Source organism: Acomys russatus, chromosome 26, assembly GCF_903995435.1.
Source record: "Acomys russatus chromosome 26, mAcoRus1.1, whole genome shotgun sequence".
Taxonomy (NCBI): Eukaryota; Metazoa; Chordata; class Mammalia; order Rodentia; family Muridae; genus Acomys; species Acomys russatus.
In genome coordinates, this window is record NC_067162.1 from 5,985,526 (window position 1) to 6,013,122 (window position 27,597).

The 27,597-nt window shown below is 48.2% G+C and overlaps 1 protein-coding gene across 1 annotated transcript; it reads left to right on the forward strand.

The window, feature by feature from the left end:
• Positions 1 to 2,032: 2,032 nt before the first annotated feature.
• Positions 2,033 to 27,597, forward strand: LOC127209629 (zinc finger protein 827-like). Its single transcript, XM_051169314.1, has 7 exons — positions 2,033 to 2,096; positions 11,851 to 11,988; positions 15,427 to 15,598; positions 16,559 to 16,725; positions 22,153 to 22,344; positions 22,721 to 22,898; positions 26,319 to 27,597. The coding sequence occupies exons 1-7, from the start codon at positions 2,033 to 2,035 to the stop codon at positions 27,136 to 27,138; spliced, it is 1,731 nt and encodes a 576-aa protein (XP_051025271.1). The 3' UTR covers positions 27,139 to 27,597.

The following is a 27,597-nucleotide window of genomic DNA, read 5'->3' on the forward strand; positions in this document are numbered from 1 at the left end:
TATTGTCGAGTCAAAAGGCCTTTCCGCCGACCCCTGCAGGTGTTGGCTCTATGGTTGCTTTTTGAAGTATGAAACGTGGGTGGGATATCTGAAGGAATTTTACTTGAGATCGCCTCCTGTAAGATGAGAATTTTCAAGCCAGGAGACACCAACAGGACCTAGAAACAAATGCATTTGCTGCAAAAACAGCCAAATGTTCTCACTGAAATGAGAACATGGAAGTGATCCAACTCCAGAAGTATTTGTGAGTTTCTATATTAATATGAGATGCAAAAATTTTTGTTCACACATCATTAAGGTTACAATTGTGCACATGGCCCAAACCAGAAAATAAGATTCTCATAGTGATACCTGTTCCCATTAGTGCGTGTTCCACAGTCTGGTGACCAGTTTGAAGACTAATTTGTTATGCAAAGCTCGTGGTATATAGTGAGGTTACCCTGAACTTCAGCCTCTAGGGAAGCAGCGGTGGGGGATGGAAGGCTCCAGATCAGCGTGGATTTTACCATGCCACTTCTGTCAGGAAGTTAGCCTTTACACCCCATAAACTGTCCACAAACTGAAGAATGAGAAACCTTTCCCCAAGTGCTCCCTAGTCCACAGAAGACAAGGCAGAGATTCTACTGAGATCAGGTCTCCAAAGGAGGCTGAACCTTCACTGTCAAGCGGGTAGCGCTTCTGTCACGGGGCAGAAAGTCAGCCACTTCTCAGCCTCATGTGTAGGAAAATTATTTACGTTAACATCTCACGTGTCGATGCGTCTCTTCCCTCTTGCCTGTAACTACTAGAGAAATATTAGTCAAATCACAAGTGTTCGTTGTCTTCTAAGATCTATATGAGAGGATAGGAAAAGAAATTTCCAAAGACAGTTAAAATACGTGAGACAAATATATGCAAACAGGCATAATTAGAACATATTACGTTAGGGGTGGGGGAGTTAAGGGGTACAGCTTAGTATGCGAAGTGCTTGCCGAGCATGGGTGAACCCCTAATTCAATCCCCGGTGATACAAACCAGGTATCATGGTGTATCCCTTTAACCCAATACTTAGGAGGAGTAGCTAGGAGGACTACAAGTTCAAGGGTGCCCTCATCTGTCTTGTAGCAAGTTCAAGTGCATGATGGGCTACATGAGACCCTGTCAGAGACTAATACATTGCATTTCCTTCATAAAGAGAAGTCCTCCGTTTCCCAATTTATTGCTTGACTTTTCTGATGTCTTATTTGATAAACATCTACTGATTTCATTGAATTTTTGTGTGTAGAGTAGCCCCCACATCTATAATCGTGTGGTGGTGGTGGTGGTGTGTGTGTGTGTGTGTGTGTGTGTGTGTGTGTGTGTGAGAGAGAGAGAGAGAGAGAGAACGCGCACATGTGTGGAGGTCAGAGGTTGACGCAGGGCGGCTTCTTCAGTTGCTTTCTGCTTTGTTTGCTGAGACGGGGTCTCCGGATGAGCAGGAGCTCTGTCTCAGCTAGTCTCGCTGGCTCGCGTCCCAGGGATCCATGTCTCCACTTCCTCCGTGCAAGGATTATAAGCAGCTGCCACACCCACAGCTCTTACAGCCATTCGCTGTCACACTCAGCTGCACCCATTTTTGTGTGTGTGTGGTTTTATTTGGTTTCCTTCTTAGTTTGAAAATTGAAATTGGAAGACAATGTTTTAAAAAAAAAAAAAAAGTTATTGCTTCTCATTTTCCTTAGCTGCTTAGGACATGGACCGTAGATTATCTGTTACTTTAAAATATCCCAGGCTGTTGGACATTTACATTTCTGGATATAAGCCAAAAATCTGCTTCTCACTCTTGCCCGTTCCCAACTGATTAAGAAGAAATGTCTCTGGTTGTTCATTCATTTGCATTGATCCTGGCAGAGCCCTAACAGTCGTTTCTAAACTCCTTGCTAACAGGGTATTCGTTTAGAACACAGCTACATTGCCGCCAGAGCTTCCTCCCCTAACTGCGTCCCACCCTTCAACGGGGCCATCTGTGCCATAGTGTTCAAGGCTTCTCGTAGTTGTGGTTTGAGCTAAGGCCATGAAATACAGGGACACTTGCCACCTAGCAAAGAGAAAATTTAAGCGTGTGGCACCAGGTCCAGGTAAGGAGATTCCTAGAAGATTCCCCAGGCCAGCGTGAGGGAATAACACACCCATGTTTAGAGAACCTTCAGAGTATGTATTTTTCCAAGTAGAGCATCCCAGGTTCAAATCCCACCTCTCTTTGTTACCAGCCAAATGGAAGCAGGCTAACTCCTTCATCATTCTGAGTCTTGACTTCTCTCATCTACAGAATGAATATACTAATGAGCCCAATCTTCCCGTGCTGCTCTGAAGATTAAGTAAAATCAAAGATAAAACTCTTTGCTTTGGTGTGGTGCTCAGAAGAAAATAAGTGTTAACTGTTTGCCCTGTTTCACCCACGTCTACACCCACAACTTTCCTCTCATTACAGAAAGTGTATGGGAGGCAGTGGGATGGTGAAATGGACAACAATGCTTGCCACCAAGCCTGGCACCCTGAGCCCAGACCCTGGGACCCACATGGTAGAAGGAGAAAACCAACCCTGAAAGTTGTCCTCTGACCTCCACAAGTACGATGTGGCACTCACGTGCCCACACATGCGACCACGATTTTTTTTAAAGATTAAAAATGTATCAAATCATATCACTAGATAAGACATAACTTATACAGGTTAGTTATTATTCTTGGTAAGAGATTATTAATGCTCTGCTGCTCATTAGGTTGTACTTTCATAGAAAATTGCTAGCGGTCTGTTTCTTCACCTCCTGGCTAACAACGTGCTGTGCTAGGCATGTCCATGGTCCGTCTTCCCCCAGATTCATATGTGGAAATTTTTCTCCCCACGTTGAGGGTGGAGGGTGGGGTCATGGAAGTGGCCAGGTCCTGGGAGGGCACAAGCATCGATGGGGTCAGTGCCTTCCTCACAGAAAGGTCATCGAAGAGCCTTCATTGCATACGCCATCCCCTAGTGCCTCCCACCCCCAGAGCCAGGGACAAAGGCAAGGCAAATTCCCCAGCCCCGCCTCATGTCTGGGACTCCCCACCCTTGGAGTGGTAAATAAGCCAGCCAACAGAATTTCCCACCTTATGAAAACAACTCAGCTCAATCAAATAAACAATATTTCTAAATCAAGGTTTTTTTTTTAATTTTTGTTTAGTTTTTTTTTTTTTAAGTGATTAAAGTACAGATTTTTGTTGTATAGTATTTTTCCAAATTAACAACAACAGCAACAAGACAAATTACTTTTAAGACAAAAAGCTATAATAAATATTCCTTGGATAAAGAAAAGTCCCAGGCTGGGCGGTGGTGGTGCACACACGCACCTTTGACCCCAGCACTTGGAAGGCAGAGACAGGCGGATCTCCGAGTTCAAAGCCAGCCTGGTCTACAGAGGCCAGGGCTGCCTGGCTGGAACTCTCTTATGGCCCATGCTCATGGAAAATTTTAAAGTGGAATAAATTAGATTGCGACCGCAGAACTTTCTGGTGGAATAAATTGAAATTGTTAGATTTACCTGTTTGGTCTTACAGTATTAATGCAATGAATGAGCTTTTGAGTGAGACAGGCAGCCATTTCCTAGCGATGTGACCTTCAACGCAGCCACCCTGAGCCAGCTGATACTTTTTCTTTCAGCTGGTAAATCTAACACTAATGGCAAAGGCATCGTGCTTTGTAAGGCTAAAGGCAATGTGGGCCCAGGACAGTGGTGACGGCTCCATAAATGTAAGCCTCTGTTTCAACCCTGCAGTCTCCATGGTGCACTGTTAACAAACTGATGGTGTTTTACCTCGTGAAAACTAGCCGCCCAATGCTGCCGCTGTTGTTGGAACTATGTTCCGCTTAACGCCAAAGGCTTACTGACCAGGATCCGTTCTGTCCAGATGGAGGAAGTCAGAGGCAGTCAGTGCCCACGGAGTACTCCGTCTCCTGCTCTTATGTTCTTACCCCTTATCAGTGGCCTTCATCTTCATGGCAGACAGCACCATTCCACCTGCAGGGATCAAAGGGAGATGCCCAGGGTCAAAGGCAAAAACCTTCTTACTTGACTGTCTATGAGGATTGTGGGCAGTAAAGGAGTAAAAGATGCTTTCAGCAAGTCCTTCCACCCTCCTCAACCAGAACTGGGGCGCACACTAACACACTTTCGTCTCACAGCAGAGGAGGTTGGAAGGGAAGGTGTGAGTTTGTAATTAGGAATGCTGCCCTTAAATAGAGGGGGGGGGAGGGAGGGGGAAGGAGAGAGGGAGAATAAGAGAGAGAGGGAGGGAGGGAGGGGGAAGGAGAGAGGGAGAATAAGAGAGAGACAGAGAGAGAGCGAGAGAGAGAGAGAGAGCGAGAGAGAGCGAGAGAAAGAGAGCAAGAGAGAGAGCGAGAGAGAGACAGAGAGAGAGAGAGAGTGAGAAAGAGAGAGTGAGAGAGAGCGAGGGAGAGAGAGAAAGAGAGAGAGAGAGCGCGAGAGAGAGAGAGTTCTGCTCATATTGAATAGGCCTCCCTCTCCTATCCCAGACTCACTTCAAAAGGAAAGAAACGACATAGCTTCCAGACTTGGAGATTTTCTCAATGTTGGGGTCATGCTGAGTGCATTTTCTAAGAATTTCAATCCTGCCACAGTCAAAGTCATTAGGAAGCGTAACAGCAACCAAAGTCCCCGTCAGCATCTGGGCTGCAGTGTGCTGTTACGTTCCTGTTTAACACAGCAGCCGTGAGTGGGGTAGTGCGACTGGCTTGTTCGGTTAAGGAGCATGTATTGGAGACTGTCATGTAGAGGAAAAGAAAGAATCAGTATCAACATTTTCATTCATGGATTTCTTTCTTCAAAGCTAAGTTATCTAGAAGCAGCAGGCATCAGTCGGCCCACATGCTGGCAGTGACTCTGTCTAGACATTTAGAGACGTTCCCCCCACATAGCGGTCAAACTACATGTGACTAAGCATCCTTGGAATGAGGAGTTCCTGGCCCCAGGCGTTTTCTGGTGGCAGAAGGACCAAGCTTCAGTTTTCTTCCATCACTTTGAAGTGACTGTGTTGCGTAGACAACACATAACTCTTCCTACGCTTCACAGGCGACAGCCAATGAGTGAGTGCGTACTGACGCTGAGTGTTAACCCAGCACTCAGCAGCCAATCTTATCCATGTAGTGGCTCATGTCTGCAATGCAACTTAGAAAGCGGGGTTAGTCTGGGCTACATAGTGCATCCCAGCCAACCTGGCCTACAGCTGAGACCCAGTCTCAAAAAATAAGCCAAGAAAGAAAAAACGCACCACTCAGCTTTTCTGAGTTGATTCCTTAAAAGGCAGCCATTTACTAAGACCCAACTGCTCAAACCCTTGGTCTTGGACTATGACATTGGCTTCTTTTTGCAGCATGCAGGAGCTTGAGTGAGACCACAGATCAGGGAGATCTCTGTACCCCAAGCCACTTGTCAGGTGACCTTCACTAATCATTTGGGCTCTCATCCTGTTTCTGCATGTGCAGGAATCGAACACTGAACCAGGTGGTTGAGCTGCTTGAACAAGGTTTGAGGCAAGATGGCCGGGGACTGTTGGACCCTTCTGGACCATATGTAACGTACTGGACACACTTGGGTGGGAGAGGTCTTGGAATCAATGTGCTGTATTGCCCGCATGCAAATGAAGGAGCCAGATTTGAAGGCAGTCAGGCCCTCTTCCCTCGTCTGTCTAATGTTCCATAGAGTTTAGTAGCACTCCCCAGTGCACCTGGACAGCTTTAGAAACTTGCTTGCTAGGTTTTGGCCTTTCTAGAAACAGTCCATTCAGCTTCTAGAAGATGCATGTTCTCCCAAAGACCCAAAGAAGATCAAGGCAGTACTCTCTGCCGTGTTTTAGAGTCCCCAGTCCAACGTTCTTAGTTGGTCGCAGGTTGACAGGCCATTGCTAAATTCGGCTTTCCTAACAGTTTGTTGAATGGATGTCTCAACCAGCAGATAGATACAGAAATACAACTTAGAGAGAGTATTTGAAATGGCCCTACAGGAGAATTTGGTTATGCGGAGACCCACAGTGAGTCAGTGATAGGGAACCTAATAAGTCTGTTATGGGCAGCCAGCAACTGTGAGATCTTGCTTGGGGCCATTAATGTTTCATGACAATGGTGGCGCAGGATACAGACACCAGCCAGACAGTGACATTGTGGCCGCATCGTGGTATAGTCCTGCGGCTCTAGGATCAGTCCTCCTGAGCTGAAGGAGCAGATAGCATTTGTTCTAAGGTGAAAAGACCTTCCCAGGTCATTTTTCAGAAAGAGAAGACCTTCAAGCACTTGCATGATGATACTCAGCCCCAAGAGGCATGAACCCAGCAGACTGGGAACTTCCTGGTTTAAGCAGAGGTCAGAGGAGAGAGCTAGGCGGGTCAGGCATAGCCAGAAGTGACACGGCATTCCTGGAAGGCAACCTGCCTGAGTCCAGGAGGCCAGAGAAGCCCAGAATTCCACTCTTGAGTCACATCTCAGAACTTTGTAGCCATCCTGAGGAAAGGGAAAGCTGATCAAGACTCCATGAGTCAGGATGGAAAAGACAGGTGGTCCCAGACCCTGTTATCCAGTGATGAGCCAGCCAGTCTGGCTTTGGTTATTTGTGCGAGCAGTTATTTATGTGCTGAGTTCGTGTTGTCCAGCTTTGTCCAAATAAAGCCTCCTTCCCACAGCATCTCTCTGGCCTACATCAGGTGGTGTGATGGCTGCTGAGGAGGAGGATCATTCCATCAGAGAGCATAGCTAGCTTCTTCTCCCCCAGCGAAGCACACCAACAAAACCATGTAGTGTGCCAGACAGAAAGCCAAGGACCTCATTGAGGCAAACTAGTCCTCCCTTTGTTTTGAGAGTGGTGTCTTAATGTGTTTGCGTTTATTGCCACATTCTCCCTATGTAGCAACAGATGGCCCAGGGGACTCTTTGGTATGACATATTTGATGTCGAAGGGAACTTGACTTTTATGGTGCACCTTACAGATTGTCCCGTTGACCCTTGGTGCTGATGTATGGCCTGAAACATCATAGGCTGGCCCTTTCAAGAAAGGAGGTAGAAGAAATCCTAGTGTTTGAATTGTTGTCAGTTCAAGACGTGTGTCCACTTGTAACCAAGAAATTTAATGCACAACCAAAGAACAGAGGAAGGAGAAAAATTCCTTTGTTTGCTGTAGAATTTGGTGTTGGCTTCCTTTGGCTTGGAGGAGCACGAATGAGATATGGGGGAGTCCAGTTCTCTCGGTCACTAACAAGATGGCCTAGAGAGTTCACTTAATTTCTCTGGCCCATGGTTCTCTTTGTTCTAAGAAAAGAGACTTAAAAAAAGATGAAAATTTAGATTCAGGCATCTTCTTCATTGTTTGGCATAGGGTGAAGTCTTGGTTACCATGGAAACTTTTCTTGGCCATATGCAACTTGCAGTGCCCCTTGGCTTGGGAGAGGTCTTGGATTTAATGATTCATTTGGTCCTCTTGTAAATGAAAGGGTTGGGTTTGAGGTTGTCTAGGTCCCTTCTTGGCCAATACTCTGTGCCCCATCTGCTATATCAGTTCATCTCATGGACAGTTTTGGGGACCCAGTTGTTGAGTTTGTTCAGTCAATGCCCATGAGCTACGCATCAAATATGACACATCTCTTTGGATCAGTGGGTCTTAAGAAGCACAATTTGCCGAATAGGAGGCCTCAAGTCACTGTGTAGGAGAGCTGGGGGTGTCTCTCTGACGCTGCACAGACACAGACACAGAAACACCACAGGGCCATAAGTACTTACATCTGTCTGCATCACTGAAAATAAAAATCTAGCCTGGGGTGCATGAAGCTCAGTGGTAGACCATGTGCTTGGCATATGAGACAGTCTCTGTCCCATCCTCAGTACCACGCAAAGGACAACAGAAACCTTAACTAAGGATGTGGGAAAGCCCTGAGTGATGCCCACTATAAGTGGACAGTTAGAGAGGAAAGCCTCAGACTGCACTGTACCAAGTAGCCAGGAGTCAATGGAGCAATTTGACAATAAGTAAAATGTTTTGCTGGAGATAAAATCCTATGAGACTGGGCAAGAAAGAATTTGTCATTGAACTGGAGTTTTGCTCTAAAAGAAAGGAAAAAGATCGTAACTGTGTAACTACTTAAAATAATGAAACAAATACCAGGGGATATAGGACTAAAGAGGGAGACCAGAGTTTTTAAATAATACCCATAGTTTGAAATGTCTGGAGACTTTGGAAGTAATTGAGATGCAGTTACTGGTACGTGCACTTTTCCATTTGGGGTATATATTATGTTTCAGAAAAAAAATTAAAGTGACTTTCTTACTAATCTTAAAAAAAAAAAAAAAAAAAAAGGCTTGTAAGGTTTTTAAAGCAGACCCAACCGTAATTGAGATGCAAATATGCTTAACCAGCGTCACAGTTGCTACTGAGACAGTGAAGACCCTGCCCTTCAGGGGTGCTTCAGCTAGGGAGGGTGAGCGTGGGAGAGCGGTTCAGTTAAGACTGCCACAGGCAATTTAAAAGAGAAAGATAGAAAATCTGGGATCTTATTTTCTTCACCAAAAAAGAAATCCAGTGGGAGATGACTCCCAGCCTCCACCTGGCCGCTGAGCAATGCCAGCCAAGACTCCGATTTTTTTCCCCATCATTCTTTTCTTTCAACCTTGGAAATTGGCTTGCATCTTCATGCTTCATGTTCACCAAATATCTGCCACCGTACTGGGATATCGCTATGATCAAGACATGAAAAAGAGAGAAAACCAATACCCACACACGGCAAGAGTCTCTGCACTGGGCAGCACTTTTAACTTACAGCCTACAGCAGCTGCCTCTGTAGGAGGGCAGGACGGAGGAAAAGCAAAGGCATGTTGACTGACTGTCCCGGTAGTAGTAATTGGTGTCTGCCAGAGAGGTTTGTCTCAACCAGAGTCAGCCTAGGATTTGGTGCAGTTAGGAGGCTGTAAAATCGTTGGAGTTTGACTTAGGACTCTACTAACAGAATGGCAAGAACATGTCACTTAAGGTTAGTTAGAACGTCGTTCTAATTTATTTTGCATTGCTGTGCCAAACCCCATGACCAAAAGCAACCGGGGCAGTGGGGAGTTTATCTGGTTTACGGCCTATGGTCCATCATCAAGGGGAGCAAAAGCAAGAAGCTCACTTGTCCGCCATGTTCAGCTAGCTTTCCTACACGGCCCAGGCCCATATGCCTAGGGTTTGTGCCACTCAGGGTGGGCTGGGCCCTCCTATGTCAATCAAGAAGGTGCCCCACAGACATGGCTGCCTTCCAGTCTGATGGAGCCAGCTCTTCTGTTGAGGCGCCTTCTTTCCTTCTGCGTCAAATTGACAACCACAATTAGCCTTTTAGAGGCACATATTTAGCAGGCATACGCCTTACTTTTCACTCTGAATCGTCAGTTGACCTTAATAGATATGCTATTAAGTTAACTGTGCTAATCAATCTGTTACTGCTGAGAAATCCCCGTTCATTCTGACGGTGAAATAAGAATAGCAGTTAGTCCACGTCTCACTGTGGTCTCTGATTCATTCACTGGGAGCCGTGTGAATGCTGAGGACACATAGACACAGAAGGGAAAGACACAGTGGCTGAAAATGTGAAAAGTTTTCAAAGAATCTTGGTGAAATATGATTACTTGGTTACGATAGTAAGTAGGATTCCAGAAAGATCTTTAAAGTACAATTGGCTGCTTTTTTGTTTGCTTGATTGGTTGGTTTGGGTTTTTTTTTTTGTTTGTTTGTTTGTTTGTTTGTTTGTTTTTTTGGCTTTTTTCAGACAGGGTTTCTCTGTGTAGCATTGGCTGTCCTGGACTCCCTTTGTAGACCAGGCTGTCCTTGAACTCACAAAGATCCGCCTGCCTCTGCCCCCGAGTGCTGGGATTAAAGGCGTGCACCACCACGCCCGGCCCATGATTAGCTCCTTTTGATGACAATTTAGATACATTAGCAGGTGGAGTGAGAAGGACGCCAGAAGTGACTGCGGTCTCTCATGGCATTTGAGTGACACTGGCAGTGAGACATTGGATGGAAGAACATGTGTCTCTGTGGAGCCGCACTTCCAATGTGTAAACAAAGACTCAGAGCTTCCTGCCTCTTCTTCTTCCCCTTCAAGCCCCAGCCCCCGCTGCAGACCTTGCAGTGCTGTGTTCTGGGCTAAGGCTCCCATGGCTTGGGATTGCCCCACTCCCACATGGGAAAGGAAAGCAGTGCTGTGCCATAGATGCAAACACCAAGGATTTCAGAGCCATGCCCACACCAGGCTTGCATCTGGGCTCAGGGCTGGGGCTGGTGCCTGTTGGGTGCTTCATGTGCCTGTGTGATGCTTTCTCCCGCTTCGTTGTCCGGTCTTCAATGCTGTCCAGGCCTTCTAAGGCTGTGGGAAAAGCAGGGTTCTTTATGATGCTTCAGGCTCTCAATCAAGTACATGACTAATACTCGAAGGAATTATTAAGAGACGACTTCATTTTTAATTGCACCTACGTGCTGGATTTGTGGCACAGTCAATTCGTGTATTAGACGGTGCACCATCCTGACCGACACCTATCTATTATTGTCATTATCATCCTCCTGAAAGTGCTGTTTGATTACACACGTGGAAGGAACCACTTAAAATGCCATCTCTCATCTCTGCGTGGCTGAAATACCCACACTCAGGCTTGAAAACAGTCACCCAAGAGTGGTCCTCATCTTCAGATGTCCCCCTGACCCTTACTTCCCCACGGTCCCTTCCCCTCAAGTCCACCCCTTGCTTTACAGACAGCCTTAGTCAGCCGTTCCTGAGTTTCTGTTCCCTGAGGCCTCAAGAGCTACATTTTAACAAACACAGATCAATGGATCAAGGCGTTCATCAGTGTTGGGATTGCTGGCAGGCCCTTATACAGCAATCATCACCACAGTCTCCTCACGGCACCTGCGTGCTCTCCCTTCCCGATCTGCGTTGTGTGTTTGTTTTTTCCTCAGATTACATTTCTGGGCAAATCTTCATTTATTCAAATGTGCATTAATCCCGTTGACTTGGCCAAATACAGGTGGAAGCCTGGATCTGGAAAACGGTTTTAGCCTAATGGTGTGAAATCACGCACTTGGTTCCGCAGGGGTTCTCTGACCAGTGGTCAGAGCACTTTCTTCTGCTTCCATCTTACGAAAAGTTCCTGGTGATATTTAAATTTTTTCCCATATGAAACTCCATTCTGTAACATAGCACTACGCTTCGAGACGACCCGCAACAACTCGGTCAGGTCAAGGACAAACACTCACTGCACTGTCTCATTCTTCAAAGTGAGGCCCCGACAAGCAGTCCTTTGGAAGTGTCCATTTTCCTCTTCTGAGCAACCCCTCTGTCACCTGTCTTCTTACAGGGCTGCAGGAGAGATGTTTGTACAGTCCCTTGGGGGTCGTTGAGAAGAGGCAGGGGTCAGAAAATAAAAGGAAATTCTATAGACGATTAGGAGAAATGGAAGTTTTCTAAGCAACAGGAGAATGTATTGAAGTGCTCTTACTCCATCCACGGCTGTGTGTGGATTGCTTGTGGACGTCCATTTTTCCCAGATGTAACAAGATGCGTGGTGCACATCGTCGGTGCTCTTGTGCAAGGGGATGTGTGTGGTGGGCATCCCTAAGTCCGCTTCCTGTGAGCTGGAGGCGGCTGTTGGGATTTGCATCTCGCTTTGCCATTACTGCCCGACTAGTGTCTTTCATTGATGAGATGGGTATGAGGGTGGCCACCAGTTCTCAGGGCGGGGGAGGGGCCTCTGACGAAATCTTCAGGGTTTGCTAAAAAAACGGCATGGGTTCCTATTGCCCTATATTCCTCACGTGCCTTCTTCTCTTGGCCCAGAAACAGAAAAGATTGTCCTTGAGGCAGGAAACGGGCTGCCATCCTGGAAGTTTAATGACCAGCTCTTTCCTTGCGATGTGTGTGGGAAAGTGTTCGGCCGACAGCAGACCTTGTCCCGACACCTCTCGCTGCACACAGGTGAGTAGGGGACACGGCTCCCCAGCCTACCGCGACTCCTCCCCCACCTCGCCTCTTTACTAACCAGGAGTTGAGTCTCTCTAAGAGAAATTGCTACAGGGAATGGAGGAAACTTAACTGATTCTGCCTGTTACATGCCTTGCTGCCTGGCACATGTAAATGAGACCCTGAAAAAGCTTTCCTATAGCGAAAAGCCTCATTGAATTCCCAGGGGTACTCATGAGAAGAGATCACACTTAAGTGCCTCCGGGTCACCTCCTGAACTCCATAAGAAATGGATGCATATCCTTTTAAAGGTTCAGAGGCTGGGTCTACACCCCACCTTCTCTTTTATTAAGAAAAGATTTTTAATTTAGATTTAAGAAGTGTGAGTGCGAAGTACGAGATAGGCTTACGTAAAGACCGGCAGTTAGTTCCACAGCCAAGCCGCCAGAAGATCATAAGAGACACTGGCCTGGTCTCATCTCACGACGGTAGGTGCAGTGCGGGTCGCGGAGCACCATGGAGGTGGAGAGATAGTTTCCATCTTTGTTTAATGGAACAGTGGACAGCAGATGGTCGGTTCCAAGGGTCAGGATGAGGAAGGACCAGAGTTAACAAGAGGCAAAGAAAGGACAAGCAGAAGTGACAGCAGAAAAGGCCAGGTAAGCTGCAGGCACAGATGAGGTAGAGGACAGACTCCAGGGTACAGCACTGTGAGGCCTGGGTTCCACCCCCAGCAAGGAAGACAATACAGCCAACTGTTTTGAAAGCCTGACACTGGAAGCCAGACTTTACAAATATCCAGATATAGCAATATGATGTAAGCCAGGTGTGGTGAAGCAGCACTTGGGAGGCTGAAGCAGGGGGATCACTAATTTGAGTTCAGCACACTCTATGTACGGAGACTAGTCCAAAAAAGAAAAATATAAAAATTCAAGGTTAAGGCTGTTTTATGCAATTATGTAGAAATAAAAGCCAAGAGACAGAGTATTAATAGGTCAAGATTAATTTTGACCTTCTTATTTTTTTAATCTACTAAATTCAATTTTTCATCATATATTGGACAGATAATGTGTTTTTAAGAAGGGAAGGGGGTTTAGCTGTGTGAGGTGGCACACGGCTGTAATCCCAGCACTGAGGGAGGCAGACGGGTTTCTGAGTTCGAGACCAGCCTGGTCTACAAAGTGAGTCTGGGGCAGCCAAGGCTACACAGAGAAACCCTATCTCGAAACACCAAAAAGAAGAAGGAGAAGAAGAAGAGGAGGAGGAGGAGTTGTTAAGGCTTCATTCTTTGAGCATACTTAAATGTATTTCAAGTACCCAAGTAACTGAGTAGCAATAAAACTTCCTACTTAATTGGAATCAATTAATAAAGGGAAGAAAAAGAAAATACAGGTATCAGATATCTAAAAAGAATAGAACACTTTATACCTACAACTAAGACAGCTATAGCTCAAGTCAGCACAAACCGTGTAGAAAAAAATAAAAGGATTTATCACACACCCACCTTAAGGATTAGTCAGTAAAAAACACTTGGATCCAGACAACCTCTCCTGTGCTTGATTAAAGAAAGGAAGCAGATACAGTCTGCAGTGGGAAAGGAAGGGAAAACTAACCCCCAGATGACAGTGGAGAATCATTGGAGGCAGGAGTGGTGGCAATGCCTTTACTCCCGGCACTTGGGAGGCAGAGGCAGGCGGATCCCTGGGTGTCAGGACAGCCTCACTAAGACTGTGCTTCAGAAACGGAGAGGAAGTTATTGGAGAATAAGAATAGCTCGTGACTTTTCTTTGGCATAGAAGTGAGCTGAAGGTAATTAAGCAAAATTACCAAAATGACACTGAGACAAAAACAAAAAACAAAAAAAAAAAACCTTGAATAAGTCCATTACAAAGAGGGATTTGGAAAACTGATAGAGAAAATACTATTGATAAAGGTATTAGGCAGATTCTCCCAGATGAGCTCTTCCCTTTAGGGAAGAGCAAATCCCAGTGTTATTGGCGCTTCACAGGTGATAGAAAGAGGGGCCATCCCCATCCGTGTGACAGAAGGAGGGGGCATCCCCATCTGTGTGACAGAAAGAGGGAAACTCCCCATCCGTGTGACACAAAGAGGGGCCATCCCCATCTGTGTGACAGAAAGAAGGTGAGGACAGAAGGACAGACGTTCTTGCTGCTTCTGCCGCCATCATCTTGAGGGGCTGCTCCTTGGACTTATAATTTGATTAGTCAAATGAATTCAGAACCCCACTCTGGAAGCACTCCTAAAAACCTTAGTCAGTTTTATGAGCCAATTTCCATTAACAAATTAATTGAGATTTTAAAATTTTTATTTATGTAAAATGAAAATTTCCAATTAAGTTATTTTATACAAGTCATTTCCCCCCTTTAATTTCATTAGTTTTTCCTTCCTTGACTGGCCCAGGCCTGGAGCTGAGGGAAAATATGGAGCCTTTTAAGCTCCAGTTTTATCAATGTTTATTTCCTTAGCTTTCTCTAGCTCAGTGCCTGCCCAAGAATGACAAACGGGGCACACTTCTGTGCACACTCATGCAGCAAACACACCTTGTCATGAAGGATGCAGTGTCAAACATTCACGTGCACACTCACATGGCAGACACAACACTCACACAGTGTCCTTTTTGCCCCTGTGGAGCTCACCTTGTCATGACAAGGCTTGAAGGATGAGGTCCAAGAAGAAAAGTAAATTTGAGAGCTCCAAAGAAACAGCTCAGAGAGCTACACTCTGAGCATGCTTGGCTGGCTCTGTGGCCTCTGCTGCAGTGTTGCTTAGCGATACACTCTGAGCATGCTTGGCTGGCTCTGTGGCCTCTGCTGCAGTGTTGCTTAGCACTACACTCTGAGCATGCTTGGGTGGCTCTGTGGCCTCTGCTGCAGTGTTGCTTAGCACTACACTCTGAGCATGCTTGGCTGGCTGTGTGGCCTCTGCTGTAGTGTTGCTTAGTGCTACACTCTGAGCATGCTTGGGTGGCTGTGTGGCCTCTGCTGCAGTGTTGCTTAGTGCTGCACTCTGAGCATGCTTGGGTGGCTGTGTGGCCTCTGCTGCAGTGTTGCCTAGTGCTACACTCTGAGCATGCTTGGGTGGCTGTGCGGCCTCTGCTGCAGTGTTGCTTAGCCCTACACTCTGAGCCACCTTGGGCTGCCATGCGGCCTCTGCTGTAGTGTTGCTTTTGGCTCCTATATCCTACCTTGAATTGGATACCGTAAAACCCATGCTTCAGCCTCAAAATCTTGTCCTTGCTGCCTAGGGAAAGCTTTTGTCTTTGTGGGTTGAGTAGTGATACGTCACCAACCTGCTCGGGTACAATTTCAAGGTGTCACCTTTGCCCCCCTGTGAAGGGAGACTTGGACCAACCTTGATTGGTTCTTTTAAGTGAGCTCTTGAATTTTTTTTTGTTTTGTTTTTATTTGAGAGCAGTTTTGGTTTCTCCCCCAGAGGAAAGAAAATACAAATGCCATCTGTGCCCCTATGCTGCTAAGTGCCGAGCAAATCTGAACCAGCACCTGACTGTGCACTCCGTGAAGCTGGTGAGCACCGACACCGAGGACATAGTCAGCGCTGTCACTTCGGAGGGCAGTGACGGGAAGAAACACCCTTATTATTACAGGTAAATCAAGCTTGGTGCAGCTCAGCCAGGTTTCTCAGGCCTCTTGCTGTGGCGAGCCCCCTCCTCCTGCCCAGAGCACTGGACATAGCATCTTCTTTCCTGGTCATTTTAAGATGCTCTTTGCTTAGGCTAAACCCTGAATTTGTAGATTCCTATTTAGCTCAGGTGGCTCCAAGAAGACCAGCAGTCTGGCAGGTGGTTCTGTAGGGTGGGGCTTCAGGAAGAGAGAGGCTCTTAGGATGGTTGACTTTGCAGCTGAGCACCTTGCTATGGCCTAAGAATCATTCGGAAAAGACAAGAAAACATGATCCAAGAACTCTCGTGCTATTGCTCACACAGCCCTGTGTGCTGTCCCTTTGTTGCCCGTATTAGGACACTACATTCTGTTCTGTATTCAACCTCGAGGTGGTCTGAAACTCCCAAATCTATTGAATCTTGTCTGAGTGATATTGGTGGCAAAGTTGCCCTTGCAAGGCATCTAGGTGGCTGAGTGGCTTCTCCTGGGAGGTGTCACAGGCGTGCCTCCCTCTTGCTCACAGTGCCGCAGGATAGTCTGTGTCTGTGTGCTCTTCTCACTGCACCCAAGGGTTCCTGGAGCCTGAGGGGTGACCGAGGTGTGCGGCACCATCTGATCTGTCAGTGGGCCACCACTGATACCTTGGCAGCACTGCCCCGGATCTCGGTGCCCAAAGGAGTCTGTTAGGCCAAGTGCAGCATCTGGATTCTGTAGCTTTTAATTAACTTTCTGATTATTTAGCATTATTATAGCATGTATGGGATCGTTACATTATGCTGGCACCTAATCTGTTTGGCACGGTGACCACCCTGGAGGCATCCCAGCGGGTAGGGAAGAGAGAACACACCTGAAACCGATGTTCTCACGTGTGCCGAGTGTAACTGAGCAGCCCACACTTAGAGGCCTGGCTCACACTCCCTGCTCCCTTTCCTTCCCTGTTTTAGTTGCCACGTGTGTGGATTTGAGACCGAGCTCAATGTCCAGTTTGTAAGCCACATGTCACTCCACGTGGACAAGGAGCAGTGGATGTTTTCCATTTGCTGCACGGCCTGTGACTTTGTCACCATGGAGGAAGCAGAGATAAAGCATCACATTGGTACCAAGCACACAGGTAATGACCTCTGTCCTTTTCTGTCCCCTGCACCCCGCAGTGGCATGCACTTGCCAGAAGTGTTCTCATTACTGTGAGACTTCAATGTGTCCTCCCAAATAGGATCAAGGGCTCTCCCAGAGCATCGGAGCCATATCGCCCCTGAAGCCATAATGTCATGACCTGCGTGGGCCTGGACTTGGCTGCAGAGCTCTCTGAGCTGCGTGCATGGTCCTCACCAGGCCTTGGCCATCATCACCACACGTACTAGTCACTAAGCTCTTGTGCTTTTCCTGCCCATCTCAGCCAACAGTAACTTCTAATGTGAGTTTTGCTGACATCCCTTAACAGAGAGAGAAACTGAGGAGTGGGGTGCTCCACGTGAGATCAGAGAGTAGGGTGCAGGTTCAGAACCACACCCCAGAACAGGTTTTGCTGTGTATCTCCTTGTCATTCTCACAGTCCTGCAGGATGCTTGTCGGGGCCTTGAACCTTTCTATTTTCTCGCACTAGGGCACTGTACCCCTAATTCTGTAGGCTCTTAGGAACTCCACAGTGACACACAATATGTCTGTTTTGACTACTACTCCTGAAACCGACCTGACTAGGCTTGGCCAGTGCTTGCCTTTCACTTAGAGCCTCCTCGTGCCACTCTGGTTAACTTCTTCCACTTAATGATGTTGGGCCTTTGACTTCAGCTCACAATTACACCCTCGGAAGCGATGGTTGCGAATGGTACCAGCATGGAGTCATTAAGCGAGATTGAGAGGGCCTGCCCTCTCCTCCCACCCCACCCCCATTCGTGGTGCTTACAAATTAAGAGCTGATGTTGCTAACCGCCAGTCCTGGGCGTGGGGTCAGCCCATCACATAGCGGGCTCTGGAAGGATCCAGGAAGGGGAATCTCCCTGATAATTGTGCTGACAATGAACATGTCCAGGAAGGATCGCTGCTTCTCTGACCGCTTTGGCTCGCTGGTGCCAACAGCAATAAAAACTTGTTTTTTGTCAGTAAGCTGAGCAGCTATGACTTGGAGGTCCGCAGAGAGCTGTCATGCTGAGTGAGAAGGTGCCATTTTTACAGCCAGTTGTCTGCCTGTGAGCACATTAGCACTGTGGGAAGTAGGTGAGCTGGGAGGTCCACATGGAAGACAAATTAAAATCGTCATTTCTGGAATGCCTAATGGAGGGAAAGACCAGGCACTGGCTCTCCCATTCCCCCTGGCTTTGCAGTACTCCTGCGTTTGTCTTTTCTGTTAAACGCTGACTCATGTAACCCTTTCCATCCCAGTGTGTTGTCCCTGACCGCCTCTCCACCCCACTCCACGGTCCACTTCACCACTCACCTCAGGAAGAAGTTAACTTGGCCTTACCTTGTCCTTGATGGAAACGTCACGTTCACCATTAAACAAGGCAAACATAACTTCCTGAGTACCACAAGAAGCACAGGGCGCACCATGTCCCTCTAAGCTGACCGAGCTCCGGGACTAGCTGGGAGGACCAGTCTCAGTTGGTAGGACAGAAGCCACAAGTGAGACGCACTGAAGACATTTCTGTCTATCTGGCAAAAGGCTCTCAGGTGGCGCCTGCTAATGGAAGAGGATAACATTGTTTTTAAGTCTGGGTACGGCAAGCCAGAGTTTCCATATACCCAGGTGGTAAATGTTTCAGGGTCACAGGCCTTCCTGTTTCTGCCACTTTGTTCCATTCAGTGTTTTATGATCATAGTCACCTCGCCTAACCCTCCCAGATCCACCTTCTGCCTTCCCTACCCCACCTACCGTCATGCCCTTATTTTTAAACAGCTCTGCCATCCGTCAGCACTTGAAAGTCCTGGTAGCTAAGGCACACGTGAACCATCACGTTTCCGTAATTTACAAGAGCAGGAAGCTAATGTTAGGCCCTGGGCTACCACTCGCCGGCCCCTGGTAGAAGTTAGTAGTTTGACACTGAGAGTTTCTTCCGTCTGCTGCTGCTTTGAGAGGCTTGACCTTTGGCTCCAGCTCTGCTCATCTAAATCTGTGCATTAGTAAGTTAAATTATTATGAAGTTATTGAGATCAATATTCATACTACATGGGATGTAGTCCAGTGGGTAACACGTTCTTTCATCTTTTTTTAATATCCAAACTTCATTTGTTTGTCCTTCCTTCTAATGATACCTTTTCACCAGGTCTGAAACTCGAGGTGGACAGTCTTGCATTTCTTTGAAGGTGTTCCTTGGTGGGTTTTCCCTACAGATCATCCTGTGGGAAAGCCTGCTGTCTGTCTCACTTCTGTCCCACATAATATAACCTTCTTGCTTATGGCTGTTCCTGGGAATTTGCTCCTCCTCCTCCTCTTCTTCTTCTTCTTCTTTTTTTTTGGGGGGGAGGCTTTTTGAGACACGGTTTCTCTGTGTAGCCTTGGTTGTCCTAGATTCATTTTGTAGACCAGGCTGGCCTCGAACTCACAGTGATCCACCTGCCTCTGCCTCCCAAGTGCTGGGATTAAAGGCGTGCGCCACCACGCCCCGCTCTTGCTCTTCTTCTTTCTTGCCTTTTCTTCTACTTTACTTTCTTTTAGGCAATATCACTATGGAGCTCAAGCTGCCCTGGGTCTCTCTCTGGTGTCCTGCTTTAACCCCTTGAGTTCTGGGACACAAGCATGGCATCACACTGGGTGCTTGGATGTTTTTTCTTTCTTTTCTTTTTGCTTGTTTTGAGCAATTTGATGATGGTGTCCCCTGTGTCTCCTCATGTGGATGTCCTCTTTTTTAGACAGGGTCTCACTATCTAGCCCAAACTGACATCGAACTCTCAATGCTGCCTCACTTTCTGATTGGTGAGGTGATGATGGCTGTGTAATATTGACCCCTGTGTTTCTTGTGCTTGGCATTCGTTGAGCTTCTTGGATACCAGACTTTGTGGTTTTCCACAAATTAGAAACATCTTGATTACCTCAAAAAATCCTCAGCTGGAGGCTGCTGGCACATGTCTTTAATCCCAGCATTTAGGAGGCGGAGGCAGGCCTGTGAGTTTAAGTCCAGCCTGGTCTACAGAGCATGTTCCAGGACAGCCAGGGCTACACAGAGAAACCCTGTCACAAACAAACAAAAAATTATTAGTTGGGCATGGTGGCACACACCTTCGATCCTAGCACTCTGGATGTGGAAGCAAGCGGAGCTCTGTTAGATTCAAGCCTGAGGTATGTGTCGAGTTCCAGGATATCCAGGATTACACAGAGACACCCTGTCTCAAAGAAACAAACAAAAGAAAAGGTTTGTCTTGGCCAACTAATCAGGACCTCAGTTAGTCTCAGACAAAGCCGCCTGGAGCATCTCACAGTTGGTCGATGCTCTCTTTCTTGGGGAGTCTTGTTCTGTTCCGTTTCAGATCTTTTCGGTAGCCATTCCTTAAGGTGGGTGTCTTAGTTAGAGTGTCTATTACTGAGATGAAACACCATGACCAAAAACCAAGTTGGGGAGGAAAGGGTTTGTTTGCCTTAACACTGCTATATCACAATTCATCATCGAAGGAAATCAGGACAGGAACTCAAACAGGGCAGGAACCTAGAGGCAGGAGCTGATGCAGAGGCCATGGAGGGGAGCTGCTTACTGGCTTGTTTCCTCTGGCTTGTACAGCCTGCTTTCCTGTAGAACTGGGTGCCACCAGCCCAGGGATGGCACCACCACAATGGGCTGGGCCCTCCACCACAAGTCACCAATTAAAATGCCCTACAGGCTTGCCCACAGCCTGATCTTATGGAGGCATTTTCTTAATTGAAGTTCCCTCCTCTGAGAAGACTAGCTTGTGCCAAGTTGACATGAAACTGGCCAGCACACTGATCTTTCTTCTGCTGTGTCACTCTCTGGTGAGGTCATCCTTGTGTCTCCATCTGTAGAAATGTCATTTCCACCCCTTTCCATATCTGCTATGTGTCTGCCTAACTTTTGGGCATCTGAAACATAGTTCTAATGCCTTCTACTAAACATTAAAACCCTGCCTGTTCTGGGTTAGCCTTGACTGGCTGACTCTTCTCCCCATTTGGAGCTGGTTTTTCTTGTTTCTTTGCAATCTAGTAATCTCTGTTTGGAAACCAAACATTGTGATTTTACAAGCCGGCTGCTCAGTTATGCATCTTTTGTTCCTACTGGTGTTGTTGTCCTTTATTTAGGACATAGGTACTGGCAACCTTGGTATTTGGGCATCTTCTTTCTTCCGTGATTTGATAATCAGGGACGGATCCCTAGGTATTCATATATTTGGGACCAGTCATTGCCCCTTTTCAAGCCCTTGCTCTGTGTTCCACCTAGTGCCCATGGATTATGTATCCTTTTGATCTTGCTGCTGGAAACAGCACTGGGACCAGCTGTATGGGAGTGCCAGCCCTATGATACTGCCCTCAGTGTTCTCAGGTGGCCTTTCTCCCTCCAGGCGTGGGCAGTTGCTCAGCCGCTGCTCCTCACCTGTGTCCTCCTGACCTCTGCAGGGGAATTTTCCTCTGTGCACTTGTTCTTTGATGATACTGTGCTTTGCAGCACCTGGCCACTGTGACCTCCCAGACATTGCCTGTGTCTCTTCCTGAGGACAATCCATCAGCCTCCTCCTATGTCCCTCTTCCTGCACTGCAACTTAAAACACACCTTAGAGAAAGAAGCTGAGCCGCTGTAGGCTCTTCCCTCCCTTGTCCTGTGTCTCAGAGACCAACTGCTCCATGGCCTGGAGTCCAGTGTTGTAAGAACCGTTGTTTGATATATCTGGTTCTCAGTTGTTTCATTAGCAATATAGGCTCTAATCCCTGGCGCTCAGACTTTAGTAGGTGCTAGCGTCTCATGACACTGGGTTTGAATGGCTTGTTAGCTTCTCTACGCCTGGTTTTGAAGGAGAGTCCACTGTGTGCTGATGATAGCTAACTAACTCAAAACTTGCTATAGCAATCACCTCTGATCTGGGCCAACTTTGCCCATGTGTGGAGCCAGAAAGATAATAGTGCCTGTGAGATACACATCTCACACATCTCACACACTCTAGATTGAACCCAGGGCCCCGTGCGTGCGTGCGTGCTAAGTCCTCTCTCCAGTACTGAGCTACACGCGTGCGTGCGTGCGTGCTAAGTCCTCTCTCCAGTACTGAGCTACAGCCTCAGACCTAGGAGCTTTGTGAGAGTAAACTGAGACACACATTTAAAACAGAACACAGACCCTGGAGCTCAGGAATGTGTGTGATCCATCTTAGCTACTATTGTTACATTTTAATTGTTGTAGTACCTTAATAAAATCCCATAGACATATTTTGGCACCACATTCCACACATGCCCTCAGCGTGGCTGCACTAAAATCAGGTTCCCAGTGGGTGTTCCATGTCATCAGGAAGGGATGACATTCCTGGGTGCTGGTGACATCAGCCTGCATCAGTCTAGAGGATTTCGAGCCCTCCCAAATAACGGACCTGGCTGGTTTTCTCTTTCCAGGGGATGATAGGAAGACCCCCAGTGACTCTAACAGCCCCTCCTCTTCCTCACTGTCCACGCTGAGTGATTCAGCCAACGGCAGAGACGACTCCGACAGCTCCCAGAAAAACAAGAGTGGGAACAACTTGCTGGTCATCTCCGTGGTGCCTGGGAGCCAGCCCTCACTGAACAGCGAGGAAAAGCCAGAGAAAGGTGCGAGTTTAGACACGGCCTGCTCACCGTGCCCAATTTAGGGTGAACCCAGTCCTGAGAACTAAACTTGGGGAGGAAAACAAACTGCCGTGTGGTGCTCTCTACTGAAAACCAGCCCTTTGCCTGGCCTTGGCTTGTGCTCAGGGATGAGGTGGGAAGACGGGGAGTGGGGCACGGACACTGAAGCTGAGTGTCCGACCATTTTCAGTGCAGCGATGTAGGGGATGGTGGCTAGAAGGCTGTTACAAGACACAGGATTGGCAGGAAGGGGAGTTTGCCCCGCCCCACCCCGCCCCCGCCCCGTCCCCTGCCTGCCTGCCTGCCTGCCTGCCTATTCTTTCCCACACACTCCTACACCCAGCTTCGGTCCTTTCAGGGTTCGAATGCGTTTTTTGCAACTTTGTCTGCAAGACGAAGAATATGTTTGAGCGCCATCTACAAATCCACCTCATCACCCGGATGTTTGAGTGTGATGTGTGCCACAAGTTCATGAAGACCCCCGAGCAGCTGCTGGAGCATAAGAAATGCCACACTGTCCCCAGCGGTGGGCTCAAGTAAGGAAAGCAAGTACAGAATCTTTTATTGAGTTGTTACTAAGCACCCTGCACCCTTTTCCCCCACCCCACCCCCCCCCTACCCCCTCCCCCCCCCCCCCCCGTGAAGGTTTTGCGGGGCTCACAGAATGGGGAGCGTAGTGTGAGGGAGTAAGTCAGGAAGATTTGCTGCCTCTGGCTGGATGGGACTCCAGCTGTCCCCAAGGGAGTGAGCAGATGTTAGCAGGCAAAGCCATTTCACAGGCTCCCCAGGCTCACAGCAAGGCAAGGAAGAACACGCAGTCTCAGCCCAGCACGAAGGATAGACTCACACTGACTGCAGTGCTGGGGGTGTGTTCAGATCTGATTTAACCGATGTCAGGCTGGTGTCCCCAGGTATCTGTCAATCTGTTCACAGTCCTCACTGCAAGATACTGCATTCATATTTTTTTAGATGGCCTGACGTGTATTTAAGTTTTAAGTACTATAGGCACCCAGCCCACCAAGTAGAACCCTGGTGGTTTCATCAGACATGAGGCAGTGGTATTCATGCAACATTAAGCACTTGCCTCGGGGTCTGCCTGCAGACGTGCCGACGCCTTCCCAAAATATCCAGACAAGGAGCATCATGCTTAGGCAGTGTTCGCAGCAAGGCCCCTGGTTGCAAGTGAGACCCGTCACTTCTGACCAGGCGTACCATGCCACTACCCAGACCGTAGGTGCTAAACGGCACATGAAGAATAAAATATCATTTCCCCCTTAGGAAATTTAATCTCCCAGTGATTCTGGAAGCAGAGTGCCCAATCACAAGGCATTTCGGATACAGTAAAAAGACGGAATCATAAAATAGTTGGGTGCAGAAAGACACAATTGTCAGGGCATTTTTAATCTAAAATCCCCATGTAGTTAAAAGAATTGGAGGGGGGACACTTTCTTTTATTTTCTTAATATAAGCGGGCGGGGGGGGGCGGTCTTTCCTTTTAAAACATTTTTATCCTTGAAACTCACAGTGCCCTATGAAAGGGCAAGAGTTGGAGAGCCCAGAGGGACCTGGAGCAGAGTATTGGGGGTGGAGTGGGGCTGGCTGGTCAGGGCACCCTCTGCAAAAAAATATAAATAAATATATAAGTAAATAAATAAATAAATAAATCAGAAGAGTTGGGGAATAGCGCCTACTGCTGATTCCATTTGATTTTGATCTACCCTTGGGGGTGTAGGCGGGAGGGTCATAGACAAGATCTTATAACTCATTCAACTAATAGATGGGGAAATGCCTAGCAGAAGTTTATCTGGGAATTTGAGTTTAATCCCTCCGCCCCTTTATCAAGATTTGTGTACTCTTTATTAAAAAGAACCCCCCTGCCTTCTGTGGATGGAATAATGTCATCACCTTCCGGTAGCTCAGTCACACCCACGCCGCTTGACGCACTGGGGACACCGCAGTGCTTCTCCTGGGTCAGACACTGCCTGTTGGACTAACCATGTCCCCCGCCCCCACCCCGGTATCATAGATTACATTCTAGGATGACCAAGTAGAAGAATACTTTGGAAAAAAAAAAAATAGATGATGCCTTCTGGCTATCAATGAGTTTTGTTTTGTTTCTTTTGCCATATCAGAGAATTAATTTTCCTGAGAAAGTGTCTTTACGATTTGTAAGGGGAGCGTGGGAAAGCCTGAACGCTCTGCCCGAGCAGTGAAATACAGATTGAGCCAAGGGTCACAGAAACATCCTTAACACGAGACAGACCGCCGATGTCTAAAATGCTTTTCTGTGATGGGACTGCTTGTACTCTATATCCTGTTCGTAATGCAGATCGAATAAGATTACACTATTATTTTTCTTTTGCCGTAGCTCAGGACAGTGGTGAGTCTGAGACTCCTCTAGGTAAGGCCCAGCTTGGCGTAGGGGTTGTGTGTGCACTCGACCTGGGAATGGGCTTCGTATCTCTGTGCACTATTCTGTCAGCTGAGGTTCAGGGGCTGAGGGCAAGCTTGGTGCTGACGAGACAGTGCACGGTGCACCTGATTGTGTTGGGCTCTGCTAAACACCTCTCCAACCCTCTCAGGACAGTCCCCCTCCGAGCCCTGCCTTGCAGGAGCGGAGTCCAAGCTGAGGCAGCTGCCCAGGCTTCTGCCTTCCTTTTTTTTTTTTTTTTTTTTTTTTTTTTTTTTTTTTTGTATTTATTTTATTTTTATTTTTTAGAGAAAGCACACATGATAGAGCTGTCCCTATAAGCCACAGACTCAAACCTGGCATCTTCCAAAAGCGAAGCCAGGCAGCTTTTGCGAACATACCCACCCGACTCCCCTCAGCCCAGGGCCGCTCTGATGGTGGCAGGGTTGGCAGTATCGGAATCCACAGTGGAAAGAGTGGAGAGTCCAAGGCGGAGATACCAGGCCTCGTGCTACAGGAGGTGCTGGAGCTTGGACCCAGCCCACCATTTTGAATCTACCTCAGTTACCTGTAGAAATGCTCAGACTATGAGTCGCTATGTCCCGAGTGCCCTTCTGAGCACCGTGGGGAATGCAAAAGAAACCTCCAACAGTCCTGCCCTGGGAGAATTCATGGTCCAGCTGGATCACTGGTGTTTTTAATGACATGACCATGTCCTAAGAATGTCTTCAGGCTCTGGAGAGCAGTCCCCTCCTCTTCCTCCTCCTCCTCCTCATTCCTCACGAATCAAGGGGCCATTGTGTGGGCTTCCTTCTTCCAGGCCCCTGCCATGGTCCTCACTCTCAATCCCCAACAAAGAACTGGTACTTTAGGAGATGACATTCTGAGAGTCCATGTGTTGGTGCACACACACTTGTACATGCTTGCACACACATGCATGCATACACACACACACATACCCTGGCACACAGAGGGACACACACAAGCCTTTTCATCCTAACATCCCTTTAATAAGCACGACTCTGCCTCCTGTTGACTTCCTGTTTGCTGGAGGAAGCTTCTCCCCTGTAAGCTGTTCTTTAAACCTCTTAGCCTCTCTGCGTGTGCTTGGTGTGGTGCATGAAAAGTCGATTCTTTGTGTTGCTCCCATCTAGAGGGGAGGTCAGGAAGCCCCGACTTCTGCCGTGTCCCGTGGGGGAGGGGGGTGGAGAGGGCCCCAGGGGCAGGGTGGGGGCAGGAGGGAGTACCAGCTTGGTCTGCTCCTTGAATTTTCTGCTCCTCTGTGAGGGCTGGCCTCGGCTGGTACAGCCTGAAGCTCCCCAAACCAGCTAAATGGGACAGCCCAGAGCTCCCTGCTAACCTGCACACCACTGTCAGCAGTGAAGCCAAGCAGGGCCATCTGAGAGGTGGCAGGGCTGAGCAGGCCAGGCCTTGGGGACCCAAAGGCTCACCCAGGGCAGGCTGGTGAGGAGTGGGGGGGATGCAGGGTTGCCGTTGGACCCCACCCTGCTAACCCTTCCTTGTATTGCTTACCCCTTCCCGGCAGGTGCCCATTCTGCATTTATTCCACCAACCGCCCTGCTGCCATGGAGTGCCACCTCAAGACCCACTACAAGATGGAGTACAAGTGCCGGATCTGCCAGACAGTGAAGGCCAACCAGCTGGACCTGGAGACGCACACCCGCGAGCATCGCCTGGGCAACCACTACAAGTGTGACCAGTGCGGCTACCTGTCCAAGACGGCCAACAAGCTCATCGAGCATGTGCGCGTGCACACCGGGGAGCGGCCCTTCCACTGTGACCAGTGCAGCTACAGCTGCAAGCGCAAGGACAATCTGAACCTGCACAAGAAGCTGAAGCATGCCCCCCGCCAGACCTTCAGCTGCGGAGAGTGCCTGTTCAAGACCACCCACCCCTTTGTCTTCAGCCGTCACGTGAAGAAACACCAGAATGGAGACTGCCCCGAGGAGGACAAGAAAGGCCCGAGTCCAGCCTCCCGGGAGCCAGCCGGCCCTGGAGCCCCGCTCCTGGTGGTGGGCGGTGGCCGGAGTCTCTTGTCCCCGCTGTCGGTCATGTCCGCCTCGCAGGCTCTGCAGACCGTGGCCTTGTCGGCAGCCCACGGCAGCAGCTCTGAGCCCAACCTGGCGCTCAAGGCCTTGGCCTTCAGTGGCTCCCCGCTGCGTCTTGACAAATACCGGAACTCAGATTTTGCCCATCTCATTCCCTTAACCATGTTGTACCCCCAAAACCACCTGGATCTCACATTCCACCCTCCCCGACCTCAGACTGCGCCTCCCAGCGTCCCCTCGCCCAAACACTCCTTCCTTGCCTATCTTGGACTAAGAGAAAGAGCAGAGACTGTCTGAGAGCAGCCGCGCTCTGTACCAAAAACCAAGAGACAGAGACAGGGAAAGACAGAAACCCACAAAACTTAAACACAGCCCCAGCAGGTGTATGTTGCTGCAAACCTTACAGGCCCCAAGGGTCTGGACCACGTGTACTGTATATCTTTAGTAAGGAATAGAAAATTGGCTCCGTATGTATACCTATTGCATTTACCTGAAAGCTGCTTATCCAATCTTCAGAGAGGTGATCTGCTGCCTATTTGTACCTACAGAGGCATGCCTCCCCAGCCGTCACTCCCACTCTGGGCCCTCCTCCGTACACGCCTCTCTGAAACGAATTTTGTCACGTCAGACCCAAAAGAGAGTGTCCTTAATAGCAGTCAGCACTTGGAAGCTTCTCAACTGGTACATTGGGTTTTCTGTTGGGTGAGTGGGGTCTCGTGGGCATTTGTGGATTGGGAAATAGAAAGACTGTGCGCG